This window comes from Erpetoichthys calabaricus, chromosome 6, assembly GCF_900747795.2.
Source record: "Erpetoichthys calabaricus chromosome 6, fErpCal1.3, whole genome shotgun sequence".
NCBI lineage: Eukaryota > Metazoa > Chordata > Cladistia > Polypteriformes > Polypteridae > Erpetoichthys > Erpetoichthys calabaricus.
Window position 1 is genome coordinate 3612836 of NC_041399.2, and position 12812 is coordinate 3625647.

General features: G+C 42.3%; 1 protein-coding gene across 2 annotated transcripts in view; it reads left to right on the forward strand.

The window, feature by feature from the left end:
- rsu1 (Ras suppressor protein 1) overlaps positions 1-8966 on the forward strand; it is a 346780-nt gene extending 337814 nt beyond the window's left edge. For both annotated transcript variants that reach the window (XM_028803367.2, XM_028803366.2), the window contains exon 9: positions 8402-8966. In XM_028803367.2, the coding sequence (XP_028659200.1) occupies positions 8402-8504 (103 nt within the window). In that variant the 3' untranslated portion in view covers positions 8505-8966. The remainder of the gene's footprint in view (positions 1-8401) is intronic.
- The last annotated feature ends 3846 nt before the right edge of the window (positions 8967-12812 follow it).

A 12812-nucleotide genomic window follows, 5' to 3' on the forward strand; every position in this document is an offset into this window, starting at 1 on the left:
CAGATCAGAGAATGTTGTATAGGCTTTGGTCTGTTATTTAAAATGCTAATCACCCACTTCATAGTGTTGTGGTTGGACAAGAGGAGCATTTTCAGCAGTAGACTGACTAGCATCAAGTGCTGCACTGAACGTCACAGAAAATCCTTCCTCCCCACAGCCATCGGACTCTAGAACTCCTTTTCCGGTCACTCGCCCACACTTTACCCTACTTCTTTATGGGATATCCAGGTACAGTGGAACCTCAGGTCACGAACGTCTCTGAACACGTACAAATCGGGTTATGACCAAAACGTTTGCCAAACTTTTGCATCTGTTCACGACCACACACTTGGGTGACGAACAAACCAGTTTCCCTTCCCTTCCGGTTCATACGCACCGATGGTTTCTGCACGTGTTCAGTCTCTCCTTGTGCATTCCCTGTGAACTCTTTGTGCTCTATTTTGTTTCCCTTTCGGTTCGTACGCACTGGTGATTTACACACGTGTTCAGTCTCTCCCTGTACAGTATAGGGTGCTCCAGATCTAATTATGCAATTTTCATTATGCTATAACTTATTAAGTTTATAACATAGAAAATCACCCGAAAAATCCCGGAGCATCGAGAAGTGTGCGAACTGACAACATAAAGAATCATCTTCGCGCCGAACTGGAATCGTCCCCGCATAAATCAAAGTCATCAATGTTACTTTTCTTGGTTGTTTATGGTTAGTTTTTGTTTAAATTAAGGATTTTTCAAATTTTCATTTTTTTCCCTGTGCTTAAAACTCATTAAAAAAAAAAAAAGAAAGTGTTTACAGCGAGCGTTTCGTAAGGCTGTAACGTGAACTCTTGCAGTGTTAGTTTTCTCTGTTCAAGGTTCTCAGTGTTATTCAATGTTTTTACATTTAGTTTACTATTACACTGTGCATTCTATGGTATAATTAACTATTTTTGTGTTTAAAAATCTTAAAAAAATATGTATTTACATACAGTTCATACGGTCCGGAACGGATTAATTGTATTTACATACAATCCTGTGGGGGAAATTACTTCGGGTCACGACAAAATCGGGTTGTGACCAGAGTTTTGGAACGAATTACGGTCGTGACCCGAGGTTCCACAGAACATTTTTTCAGGTACTTGAAATGTGCAACCTACTATCTGTTCTTGTGCAGTAATTGTCTGCTCTTCACATGAGAATAACCTTATTTGTTCTCAAAATGTGCAATATTAACTTAAGGTGCAACACTCTGTACTTTAGTCTGATACTTACATTTATTATACTTTATTATATTTATATGGTTATTTTTATACTTGCTCTTAGTGTAACATGTCCCTTGTCTGTTGTTAAGTTGTAGCATAAGTAATTTCCTTTGGGATTAATAAAATTTTCTGATTCTGATACCAGAAATGACCATTGTGGACATAAAAGACACCTTATATGAACGTACACATTATACACAGCAAAGACTAAAATTGTCAAATTGAACTGCAAAGACTAAGATTGTTAAATTTAACTTTGGTAGGGCAAATTTGAGCAGATGCGACAAAGTCCAAGTAGGAAACACTGGGATAAGCTGTTAAGTGTGGAGACAGTCAAGGAGCAGTGGAACAGATCTAACAATGTTTGACATGTAATGCAGGACAGATACATACCTAAATTTGGAATTAATAGGAAATTAAAAAAGAAAACTCCACAGTGGATTAATAAAGATTTAAAAAAGAAGTTGCAAAAGGAAAAAAACTGCTTTATAAGGTACATAAGACTAATGACTGCAAAGTGAATGGTAGAGCATATGAGAACATGAGGGCAACCATTATGAAGGATATCAGGGAGGCTAAAAGACAGTTGGAGAGGAATATAGCAGATAAGGCGAAAGACAACCCTAAGAGATTCTTACAGTATTTTAGTAGTAAAAGAACAGTCAAGGAGGAGGTGAAGTGCATCAGGAATCTTCTTCTTCTTCTTCACCATATCTCAGTGCTGTAATTGCACGTCGACGTGGGCTCTAGCATGAGGAGACATCAAACGCCAGAGATCTCTGTCTTGGGCCGTCCGCGTTATATCTTGCAGTCCCATGTCATATCTTGAGAGTGCTGCCGACACCCATGTCGTTCTTGGGCGCCCTCTCTTGTTGGTTCCGTCCACTCTTCCATGTAGTGTGATGTTAGCAATCCTGTTCTTGTCCATCCGGAGTACATGACCTAGCCACTTATGTTGTCGTTCATGCACTCGTTGCACTATCGTTTCTGTCTGGTTGAGGGCCTTCCTGATGTCTTCGTTTCTCATCTTGTCTATGATGCGTACTCCAAGTATCTTTCTGAGCGCTGCCATCTCGAACACGAGCAGTTGTCTTTCTTCAGCACTTCTAAGAGTCCACGTTTCGCATCCGTACAAGGCAATCGGTACTATAAGCGAGTTGTATAGTCTCATCTTGGTTATCTTGTTGATATTCTTGTTCTTCCAGATGCTGTCCAGGTCACTCATTGAACTTAAGGCTATGGCTGTTCTCGTTCTGATGTCTTTCGAGCTGTCACACGTTATGGTTAAGGTCGATCCTAAATACTTAAAACTGTCTTCATGCTGCAGTTTCTTTCCTCTGAGCAACATGCCCTCTTCAACTCTATTCTTCGTTTCTTGCTCAGGCTTCGAGCTCAGCAGCATCCATACTGTCTTGGTGTCGCTTATCTCTTGTCCGTATCTTGAACTGACGCTTTCCACCTTATTTAGTAGGAGTTGTGCGTGACTGCGGAGTTCAGTTATAAGACCGATGTCGTCAGCAAAACGAAGGTTGGTAATCGTTCTGCCATTCACGCATGCTCCTTTGCTTTCTAGTCCGTCGAGTGCCTCCCGCATAATGTGCTCTAGATAGATGTTGAAGAGATCCGGCGACAATATGCAGCCTTGGCGTACTCCGATTGCTAGTTGGAACCAATCTGTCACATCTCTTCCGACTCTTATGGCGCTCTGCGTTCGCTTGTACAGGTTCTCCATCAGACTGATCAGCTTTGGGTGTATGCCATAGTGATGTAGTACTTTCCAGAGGCCTTGGTGCCACACTCGGTCGAATGCTTTCTTGAAGTCGATGAAAATCAAGTAAAGCTCTTTATCCTGTAGTGAGAGATACTTTTCGCATAACAGTCTGAGTGAGAAGATCTGCTCAATTGTACCTCGTCCTGACCTGAATCCGGCTTGCTCCTCCGCCATTTGCACTTCTATTGCGTTCTTCATCCGGCTCCTGATAATCTCCAAGATGATCTTACTTGCGTGACAGATAAGGCTTATCGTGCGGTAGTTCTCGCATTTGGTGGAGTCCCCTTTTTTTGGAATGGTAACTACAAGAGACTTAGTCCAGAGCGTCGGAAATTTTTCTGTGTCCCATATCTTGTTGCAGATCTTGTGCATGATTTGAACCATTGCTCTTCCGCCGCTTTTGATTAGCTCTCCTTCAATGTCGTCGATACCAGGAGCTTTCCGTGTCTTGATCTTCGTAATGGCTGCTCGTACTTCGCTTTCAAGAAGGTCTGGCTCTTCTTCCTCTCTCTTGCAATTAGGCCATAATTGTTCAAGAACGTCACCATCCGTTTCAATGTTTGCATTATAGAGGCCTCTACCGTATTCGTACCATCGCTTAAGAATGTCGATGTCCTTGGTGAGCAGGTTGCCATCCTTGTCTCTGATGTTGTTGCACCTTTCATTCAGCTTGACTCCTTTCTTGAGCGTTTTGACCTTTTGAAAGAGAGTGCGCATATCGTTTTTTCGGCTTGCTTCCTCTGCCTCGCAGCACTGTCTGTTAAACCAATCGTCTCGGCACTCCTCAACCTTTTTGTCTATGATGATCTTGAGCTGTGAGTATAGTTGTTTCAAATTCTCATCCTGTGGATTATTGTTCTTCATTGCCTTCACAGCTCGTCGTTGGTCAGACAGGTCGAGCACTTCGTCACTGATCCATGGGGCCTTTCTGTATCTCTTAAGGCCAATTACCTCCTCCGCTGTTCTCTTAATCGTGTCGACGGCCTCCAGTGCTTCGTCCACGTTCGTTTCTTCAACTAGACCGCAAAGCGCTTCAAAACGATTTTTTAGTTCAATCTTATAACTTTCTTTGACTTCGGGTATTTGCAGTCGTTCGATATCCACCTTCTTTGTGACCGTTCTTTTTTGGATGTTGAATCTTAACTTGAAGTTGCCCATCACAAGGTTATGATCGTTGTGCACATTCGGTACTATTGCGCTTGGGAAGCTGCGTGTGTTATGGGCACAGCTACGCCATCTCTGATCGATCATGATGTAGTCGATCATCTGCTGAGTTCGATCTCCAGGTGAGCTCCATGTCCATTTCCTTGATGGCTTGTGGTTGAACCAGGTGTTCATGATGTTCAGTTTGTTGAGCCTGCAAAATTGGAGAAGTCTTTCCCCTCTTTCATTCATTGAGCCGTAGCCAAAGTGTCCCAGCACGCCTTTCCATGTGTCGTGATCGATACCGACTTGCGCGTTGAAGTCAGGAATAGTAAAGGAGAATTAAAAGATACAGACAATGAAATAGCGGACACCCTAAAGTTACATTTTTCTGAGGTGTTTACAAGTGAGCAAGTGGATAACCTCAGAGCAGTAACAGGGACTACTAAGGAGGTACTGAGGAATGTGGAAATTGTAGAGGGAGAAGTGCTGCTCAGAATAAATAAGATGAAATCAAACAAATCACCAGGGCCAGATAATATTTATCCTCGAAGTCTTAAGGAGGCTAGCGAGTGCAGATATAAACCCTTGATGCATATTTTTAGGAAATCACTGCACACTGGAGAGATTCTGAAGGACTGGAAAATGGCAAATATCATCCCATTATATAAAAAGGGTGACAGGGCAGAGCCAAGCAACTATAGGCCAGTAAGCCTAACATGCAAGATAAAGGTAATAAAACCACCAACATTAATAATTATAATAATAATTCTTTGCATTTATATGGCACTTTTCTCACTACTCAAAGCCGTCAGCAATTGCAGGTTAAGGGCCTTGCTCAATGGCCCAACAGTGCAGAGTCCCTATTGGCATTTACGGGATTCGAACCGGCATCCTCCCGATTGCCAGTGCAGATCCCTAGCCTCAGAGCCACCACTCCGCCTTTGATTGACTAAACAATCCTGTTAAACAATACCTGTGCATATGAAAAGCCAAACCAGTAAACTGCACCCTCAAGAGCCATCTCACGGTGAGTTTATAATAACGAGTATAGGTGATATTTACAGTATGTCCTGTATTGCACATTTATATCCCTACATGATTTATACATAACTAGCAAAATATTTTCCTATTCTAGCATCTTCCATTTTTTTCCACAATGATGATCAACGCAGGAGAACAGAAAAAAAATATTAAAAACATCCACAAAAAATTTCATATTACTTGTGTCACATAATCCAGATGGCAAGTTGTCCAGTCATATTCTTACGACCTCCCAAACACTTTTGTTCTGTACCTTAATATTGTCAAATAAACAACAGAAAATGCTCCTGTGACAAAAATGGAATGTGCTGAGACACAAACGAGCATTTGAACTGTAGGTCCACCTCCCATTGGTGCGTTTGCAGTCGCATCAAAAACTGGAGTATCTGGGAATTATTTAATGGTCGTCTGTGAAATTGCACAGGTGAACTGTTAAAGCATCTCAGACCTGCACAGTTTAAAGTGAGTGAATATGCTTTCACTTGGTTTTAACTTTTAATTTGTAGTTGTGCTTATTTTTTAGTGCCATTTCTTGTTGCCATCTCATGAAACTCAATGTTAGCCAATGAATAAGCTGTTACTGGGCTAGACTCCTAACCAATGAATGAGGCTGGGAGGTGGGTCTTCAAGTCATATGCTCAGGTTTTTCATTTTTGTTCACGTGCATTTTCTAGAAATTACTTATTTAATAGTATTTTAGTAAAAGTGCATGTGTCCAGGACATTGTGAGCATATGATTGGATGACTTGACTACACTGCTCAACAATTTTTTTGAAACGTCTTGCTTCCTGAAAAGTTTTTGCTGATTGTGACAGATACCTATTGGGTATGCGCAAATATAGTTTTGGTTTTATTGCACATTTATATGTTTACTGACAGTAACATATTTAGTCACATTTATGTTTCGCATAAGCTGTTAAATTCAACAGAATTAAAAGTGTTTTGCTCCTGATTTTCTTTTGTATTCAATGTCTAGCGCATCACGTTGCAGTGTCCAACAGTAGTCAGCAAGCATTGACAGATTCCAGTTGCCCTGGTATCGTCTCTCCATCGTAGCAATGTCCTGGTGAAACCTTTCACCGTGTCCGTCACTGACAGCACCAAGATTTGCGGGGAAGAAGTCCAAGTTTAAGTGGAGGAAATGAATCTCGAGTGACATGTTGCACTTCATTGTCTTGTATGCTTTGAGAAGTTTGTCTACCAGCTGAATGGAGTTTGGGGCTCTGTAATTCCCCAGAAAATTGTCAACAACGTCTTTGAAGGCTTTCCAGGCAATTTTTTTCCGGCCCAACTAACAGATCTTTAAACCGCTTGTCACTCATAACCTGTCTGATCTGGGGGCCAACAAAAATGCCCTCTTTGATCTTGACATCAGTTATTCTTGGGAACATCTGTCTTAAATAACGAAAACCTTTGCCTTCCTTGTTCAGTGCTTTCATGAGTCCCAGTTTTATGTGAAGAGTAGGCAAAAATATCTTTGCCGGGTCGACAAGCGATTCATGTGCCACATTTTTCTGTCCTGGAACTAACTTTTTACGGAGTGGCCAGTTCTGTCTAGAATAGTGCGACTCTTTGGCATGGCTGTCCCATTCACAGATGAGACAACAGTACTTTGTAGAGCTGAGCTGCAGTCCTAGTAACAGAGCAACGACTTTAAGATCTCCACAGATATTCCAGTTGTATCTGCTCTACTGGACGTGCTTCACAACAGTTCCATATTCTCATACGTTTCTTTCATGTGTGCTGCATAGCCAACAGGTACTGAAGGATAAACGTTGCCATCGTGTAGCAGAACAGCTTTCAGGCTTAACATTGACGAAATAATGAAGAGATGCCACTCTTCTGTTGTGATCACAACCCAAGGCCAAGAACAATACTTCAATGTCACAACAGAAACAGAGACTGTTGACTTGTGCAAAAAATGTGGTTATATCATGATGTCGGCCTCAAAACACAGACATTGTCATACCTGGTGACAGCAAACACCATTCCTGCAGTCTCGAACCCAGCAGCTCGGCTTTTGCTTTTGACAGACCCAAATCTCTGACCAAATCGTTCAATTCGGACTGTGTTATCAGATGTGGATCGCCTGATGAGCACGGTTCAAAATCCGGGTCAATGTCACTGTCAGTACCCTGCATTGCAGTTTCTTCATCTGGTTCGTCTAAAGTCCAATCCTCTGGTGGTTTCGGAATTGGAAGACTGTCACCATGTGGCACGGGTCTCATTGCTGAAGGCAGATTAGGAGATTCAATTGACGACTTGTTTTTGGCAGGGAAACCAGACACATTAGTCAAACAGAAGTAACGTCACATGGTCTTTCTGTTCTTGCTATATCATCGGAACAGCAAACAGCATTGTCTTTCGAGTGCCTCTGAGCCAGGCTCTCAGACTGGCAGCACATGTCGCACAGCAAATGTGAGGTGCCCATTCCTTGTCTTGATCACCAGCCGAAATACAGATGATAAGCTTCCTTCACAAGAGCAGTCATCCAACGTCTCTGAGGTGCAAGTGTATATTCGCCACACACAGATATAGCAGAATGTATCACGGCTGTTATGACATTGACGAGACACCAAAACGTCTATAGCATCAAGCTTTACTTACTGTTCTATTGCTACAGATACTATACTTTACTATACTGATACTCTGCATACACACTGACTATCGATATTAACCAAATGAGCAGGATCGCTGTATGCAAGTCACCTGTATAGCATGCTGAGAGCATCAAGCTCCTTCAGACCTGCCCAGGATGTCAACTTCCACAGAACAGCTTCCAACCTGACCTCTGATTCCATGGCTGGACATGCCCAGGCTGCACAAACCGTTGTTGATAAGTCACATCTGGAGCGAAAATGTTTGGATACAAATAGAAGAAAAAATCAGGACAAAACTGAAATGGTACGTGATGGGTAAATGTTGATGTGATATTCGTGATCAGCACCCAAAAATCTATAAGAAACACCTATCAGTGTTCAAGAGGCGAAAACTTTGTTGTGCAGTGCTATTGGGTTATGTGAATAGAGATTGGCAAACTATGGTGGACCAAATGGCCCATTTATCTCATAATTGTTCTGATACAGTCAGTCCTTCCTAAGAAACAGCACGAAAGTAGAAAACATGAATGTTTAATACACCAAACCTTTACTGCGTATTGCAGTTCATTCGTAAACCTTTTTTTTTCCTCTTTTCATTGCAGTTTGTATGGAAGACATTTGCAGGCAAACCCAGAACCTCCCAAAAAGAACAACGACAAGTCAAAGAAGATAAGTCGCAAGCCTCTGGCAGCGAAGAATAAGTAAAGGAAGTCACCATGTTGGAATCGAAGCGTCTTGCATGTGCCTTTTTATCTGTTTCAGTACCTCAACATGAAAAGGAGCAGAAAAATAATTTGTATGTAAAAATGTTTCAACTCTCAAGACAGGATTCTGCGATGCCAGTGTTCTCTCTTGCAGTTTGTACTCACGCTTGCTTGAGTAGCTTCAAATGTTTAATTTATGCAATCTGCATTTTCTACTACTTGTTGTATTATTTTCACTTACTGTAATAATGGACACTGCCCGGAGAACACCGCTAAGCCGTTACTAACATAAAATATTCTGATAAACCTCTGAAAAAACTTTGCTGTTTTACACTGAGCAGAAATTATGGAACAAAAATGTGTGTTTCTAGTGTTAGGAGAAATATTAGGGAATAGAAAATATTGTATACTGAGTGTCACTTTTAACATTGATGGTAACTATTATTAAATGCACAGAAATATGTCCTGGTGTGCCTGTTCGGAATTTTGTGATTTACATTACCTGCTTTTCCTTTATTTTCTTTCTCTATCTAAGCGATATCTATGTTGCCTTTGGTTGTCACCTCAAAACTCTTGTGATATTCCAGCAGCCCCACTGTCAGACTCTGTATATCCATTGGGAGGATCACTGGTCCAGTTCCAGCAGCCTCACAAGACAAAGATGGACAACTTTGAATCCATGACCAGTGGACAGGCCACCGCATGAAAATGTTGACCCCAACTCAAAGCAAGTCCTCTACTCTACTCCCAGTTGATCCAAGGTTGGCTAAGCAGGGATAGCCAGGAGAAGTCGGATATCCAAGGACACCATCAAGGCCGAATCAACCTTACTAGCTAGGAGACCAGAGCCTTTGAATATTCACTATGGCATTGATGAAGGCACCAGTTCACATCGAGACCAGCCACACTTCTGATGATCCATATAGAAGACTGAGACAGCAGAAGAAGAAGAAGAAGAAGACACCCTATTTGTGTAAGGTACAGAGAATCTCTGACTTAGGGGGTTGGCTCCTTGGCCATGCAGGTTCACAAATCTAACCATGACAGACATCTTTCTTACTTTGTGTGACTAAACAGAATATGAAAGGTACAGCAGGTCCTTTACACAAAGAGATTCACCAAAGTCTACCAAAGCAAAGCTTCCACTCACACAAAGTCTCTTTAAATTCAAAATCAGTGTATGAATATTGGTGAAAAATCATGATTTAAAGGATGTGATAGAAAGTAAGGATTGACTAAGAAGAAACTCCAACAGTGAGCCATTCATGCACGGCATACGCTTCCTCTCCATATAAAATATACAACACAAGATTAATCAAATCAACGATTCTTCAATTTCATGGTCACCTTTCATAGTAGTAGAAACTGCTGAACCAGGCAGTAGAGTAAAGAATAACACACAAAGCAGCCCGTTTTTATTTTATTTATCAACTTTCACAATCCGCAGCATCAAAAGGCACATTGCGGAGTAATGACGAATGCTATGTGTGATAAAAACACAGACCAGACATCATAAAAAGGTTTGGGCCAGCCACCCGTATAATATCCCTGACTGCAAAAGGTTTTGAAAGTGACAGAGATGTTCACAATACTGAGTCCAAAACAGAACTGATTCTTTGGTGGTAAGATGGCGGCTTTAAAGGCCCATATAGGAAGTGATGTCATCGAGGGGGCCGGACCCGGAAGTGTCATCTTCTGAGGTACTGGAACCTGGCAGGATTTCTCGGGAAAGGTCTGCAGGGAACTGAGAAAGACAGTTAGTGCACCCCGCCGCCCCCTGGTCGGATGTGGTATTGCCATTACGTAAGCCCTTGAGCTGCCTCCTACTCACACGTGTGTGACATATGTAAATCAGACCTGTCAGTTGTTTTTCTATATAGCACTTTCCATCACAAAGTAAGTAGGAATAACTACAAAATCATTAAATTTAAGATGAAACATTCATTAGTGTATATGAGGAATACACAGTCAGACATACCCTGAACAGATGACATTTTGAATGTCGAAAGTTAACAAACAGTCAACAAAGTGAAAAAATCAAATGTTAGGCAATTAGAAAGCCGATGTGATGATTATTGATTGTAAAATTAATCATCAGCGGAACATAATATTTGCAGGCTTGGGAAGTAGCAGAGAATCTTGTGTATCTCGGTGCACTGATTTGTAACTACAACGTTAGCCGTGAAGAAATTCAACGTAGAATAGAAATGGTGATGATGACGTATCTAAATAAAATATATGTTGCATTTCCTGCCACAGCCTACCTCAAAAATGGCAGATAGGCCTCAAAGTTAACAAAAGCAAAACTTTCCTTCTTTACAGGTCTGGAACCTCTGAATATCCCTCACCATAGACAGCCTCGTCCCAAACCTTAATGGCAGGCTTCTGGCCTGCATAGGCCCAGAAATGGGACCAAGGGTTTAAAATCATAAAATGTCAAAAATTTCCAAAGTATCCAAGAAGGAAATGGATATCGAAAGCTTTAATGATCCCTCTGAGTGCTATTCAGAGTGTTGTTAAAGAGTGACACCATCGATATGTTGACTTGATCAGACTGTCCCTCGGCCAGGATGATATTGAGCCAAGAAGCCAATGGCAGCTTTGATGGACTTCCAAGTGTTCATGGCTGAGATTGGTGAGTCTGTACATGTGACAACCATCTGTGTGGCAGGATGGCAAGAGAGAGCTTCTTCTGAGTCTTGTTGGCACTTTGCTAATGAACACTTGAAAGATCTGATGCTACATGGTCAAACGTTTTCTGGTCAGATGAGACCAAGATTGAATTTTCTGGACTGAACTCCAAGTGTTATGTTTGTGAAAAATTAAACACAGCATACCACCCAAAGCACACCATAGCATCATGATGAGAACATTATTTTGCTGGGGTGTGTGAGGATCGGTTGATTGGTCGGGATTGATTGGAAAATGGATGCTACCAATTACACCCAAGTTTTTGTGGAAAACCTGCAGCCCTTTGACAGACAACTGAAGATGGGCACAACAACCCTAAATGTACCACCCAAAACACGCCAAGGGATAATGCAAAGGCTTAAAGTTTAGGAAAATGAATGTCCTTGAGTGGCCAAATCAAAGCCTTGACTTAAAGAGAAAATCCGTGGATGGACTTGAAGAGAGTAGACCATCACTGCTCACCACAGAATTCGACTGAACCTGGGAGCCATGGGCATACATACCCAGGTGAAGGTGGGCAAAGTTGAAGGAGACAAATGAAAGCAGACTTGTGGCCGTCTTTAAAGCAGAAGGTGGCTTTCTGAACGGTTCAGTCAGGGCATAGATCAGTTTTTCAACCCTGCTCTTCTAGTTTTTCATTTTTATTGATCAGAACTGTTATTTTTTGTTACTTAAATGTTGTGTGGCGGACGGCCGGGGGACACCCCTTCAGCATATGTTCTGGGGGAGCAAGCATGGGAGACCCAATACGTCCCCCTGGACACTAGATGGCAGCCACCCTGGGTTGCAGCGGTGCCTCAGATTCCTGCAGGGCTTCATGGGAGTTGGAGTTTGGTGCAGCCCTGTTGGGTTCCACAGGGGTGCTGCAGTGTGCAGTATTTTCGCCACACCCGGAAGTGCAGCCGGGACTCCGCAATCAAGCAGCTGGAGCACTTCTGGGCGCCTAATACAAGGAGCCAGCGGCCACCACTCCGAGAGTCTGAATCAGGAGGAGGAGGAGGACAACGCTTGCTGGGTGGAGTGGTAGAGAAGACTGCATTGTAAGTTTGTGCTTTACTTTATTTGGTGTGCTTAAATGCTTTGGACCTTAGCTGAAGAAAAATAAATCTTTCTGTTGATTTTAACACGCCTCCGCTGACAGTCTGTGTGGGGTCGAGCGCATATATAGCGCCTTTTACAGTTGTAAAGTACAACAAAGCTGGAAAAAACATTTTTAATGGGTTTTCTTGTCTAACAAAAAACTAAGTGACGATTTCCAAGAAGTCGTACGATTTTCTGTAGACACCGTATTGTATATCTGGGTGTACCCGAGTATACAGCATGGTGTCTCATTCAAAAGCTGCTGATGCAGACCCTGACTGATTCCCTACCTGAGTTAGGGGCTCTCTTACACATTTTAGGGATTAAGTAACTGCAGGGGGTTCAGCCTGCAATTCCTAAGGCCAGTTCTCTCTTCAATGTGCCAATCGGCACACAACGTGCCGACACTCTCTGGCCCCCTCATTAGTGAGTACAACCGCCTGACCCTGTAGCTGACAGCCAAGCGCAAATCTCACCGCATGCTGCACAGGCGACAACAAGGACTCCATAAAACCCACAAACGTTCGTCTCCCTTACG